This window comes from Cotesia typhae, unplaced genomic scaffold (assembly GCF_013202065.1).
Source record: "Cotesia typhae breed Kobodo isofemale line unplaced genomic scaffold, CoteBio_Ctyphae contig_4, whole genome shotgun sequence".
Classification (NCBI taxonomy): Eukaryota; Metazoa; Arthropoda; class Insecta; order Hymenoptera; family Braconidae; genus Cotesia; species Cotesia typhae.
This window is the reverse complement of record NW_027423748.1, coordinates 1,230,028-1,232,403: the sequence shown is the minus strand read 5'-3', so window position 1 is coordinate 1,232,403 and position 2,376 is coordinate 1,230,028. Positions and strand designations below refer to the sequence as shown.

At 35.9% G+C, this 2,376-nt stretch overlaps 1 protein-coding gene across 1 annotated transcript; it reads right to left on the bottom strand.

Moving 5' to 3' along the window:
* Window positions 1-756: 756 nt before the first annotated feature.
* LOC141527477 (uncharacterized) lies at window positions 757-2,168 on the bottom strand. The gene is made up of 3 exons (XM_074242991.1): window positions 2,059-2,168; window positions 1,508-1,721; window positions 757-975 (listed from the first exon to the last, which is right to left on the bottom strand). The coding sequence occupies exons 2-3, from the start codon at window positions 1,668-1,670 to the stop codon at window positions 833-835; spliced, it is 306 nt and encodes a 101-aa protein (XP_074099092.1). The 5' UTR covers window positions 1,671-1,721; window positions 2,059-2,168; the 3' UTR covers window positions 757-832.
* Between the last annotated feature and the right edge of the window lie 208 nt (window positions 2,169-2,376).

The following is a 2,376-nucleotide window of genomic DNA, read 5'->3' as shown; positions in this document are numbered from 1 at the left end:
TATTTTGGAGGTTTCTCAACATCTATTGTTCCGAATCGGTTCAAATAGTATAATAAATTTAAGTTTGGTGAACCTCTTCCAAATGTCACTAATTTCGTCCGAATCGGTCGAGCCGTTTGAAAGTTATGAGAGGCTCACACACACACACACACACACACACACACACACACACACACACACACACACACACACACACACACACACACACACACACACACACACACACACACACACACACACACACACACACACACGTGGACATACGATCGTCATTGTAGGACATATCAGGAGACCTTCCCAGGACTTTAAAACGTCGAGATCTGATGAAAATTCGATTTTCGAAAATCTGGGTGGAAATTTTCATTTTTGGGAACTCTCAAAATCTACCTGCGCAGATTAATATCGGAAATTTAAATTTAGTGAAACCAAACCTAAAACATAAATAATTAAAAACGAATAATAATAATTAATGTATTAATTAATTTATTGGTCAACGATTACAAGTTTGTCAGGATCATCCGATTCACTCGATTCAACATTTTCATCGTCAGTATTCTCATCATCTACATTATCTTCGCATAAAGAGTCCAACTCTCTCTCATCCTCATCATCGTCCTGTTCATCGGACGATTCATCACTGCCAATCATAGTTACACCAGTATCTTTGCCTTCAGCACCAACATCAAGATTTTCATTATTTTCTTCGTCGTCAACGCCATCATCGCTACCATCACCGTCGCCAGTGTCAACATCAAGAGTACCTTTATCGATAACACCAATAGTACCTTCTTCACCGTCGACGTCATGATCTCTAGTAACACCGCCAGTAGCGTTAGTAGTACTTTGGTTTTGGTTTTTTGATACCGGCAATCATACGGCCAAGGTACCACTCCAATTTTCCTAAGAGCTGGTCTTTTTTCAAAGTGGTTAGAGAACAAGCATGGACAGATGTATAGAGCCAATGTTTAAACATTCCTGAAACAAGTACAAATAATTAATAATGAATAATTTCTAACCGTAAATGGTAATCTTAAGAACCGATAAGTTATCGATGCCACCCAGGGTGCTGTGCTAACAGTAGCTTGTCAACTGTCGCCAAAATTTAGTTAAGACTAGAATAAGTAAGTGGGGGTAATAACAACCGGAACCGGGCATGCGGACCTGAAAAAGCGAGCGAAAGATCCAAGAGCCACAGGACGTGTCGGGAGACGAGCAGTGAGAGAAGCCGCAGACAATTTCCCAAATATTTATTTCTTTTTCTTTAGTTACAATTGTGGAATGAAGCGATAATTTATCTTAGAAATTGAGTTTCTTGAGAAAGCCTTTTTCTAATTCACTTGAAATAAATTAATATCGAGACGAGAGGAGAACCTAGGAAAAGTATGAGAACCAGGAGGCCTCAATCCACCGATTTTACCTGATGGAAATTATCGCTGTTATCACTATATTAATCGTGAAAATTATTATACATGCAGAATAATAGAATAGAACATAATAGTATGATTACCTCTCATTCTTTGGAGTAAATGTGGATCCAACTGCTTCACTTCTGGCGGAGCATTTTTGGACCGATTAGAAGGTTTTCCCGTCACGGTACTTTTCAATAAAACATCTCTTCCAAATATATGGTCCGCTAACTGCTCAATAAAGTTGGGAAGTTTAGCTCCCATTAGTGCCTCGTAAAACGTACGGGTTATCCATTCATCATCACCCAGAAATATCTGAAATTTTATTTAATATTAATTGTTAGTTAAGGAGATTAACGTCGCCGTTATTTCGACTTTGACTTTTAATTCTTACAACCTTGAGCACACCGTGAATACAAAAATATTATAAACATTAACATCTATGGAATATACGAAAAAAAAAATTTTTTTTTCGGTTTAATATCAATTATAGGTCAAAGTAAAAAAACAATTGCAAAGGTAATAGAAATTATCACCCCACAACTTAATTTATATCAACAAATATTTAGGGTGAAACAGAGTTTTAATTGTTCCTGTGCACTACGATCCAATTGTAAAATACTAGTTGAAAATTAAAAAATTTTATGCTTACCTGGTTTTTGTCATTTGCATCACCGATTTTCGGTCCGAAATTCAGATCGTTGCCATCAATGCTCTTTAAGTAACCTAGATATAATCAAAATTTTTTCAACGTCCCGCTATGAAAAACAAAAAATCGAGAAAGTATATTCTGTTTAAAAATATAGATTGAAAAGAATTAAAAATGATGAAATTCGAATTATTTTCAATAATTTCAATTCTTTTGTTTGTATATATAGATATACAGTTTGCATGGAGTGACCGCTTCTCAATTCCTTCCAATCAGTATTCTTAACCAGGGATAGACTTCCTCAATTTTAATTATTCTAAC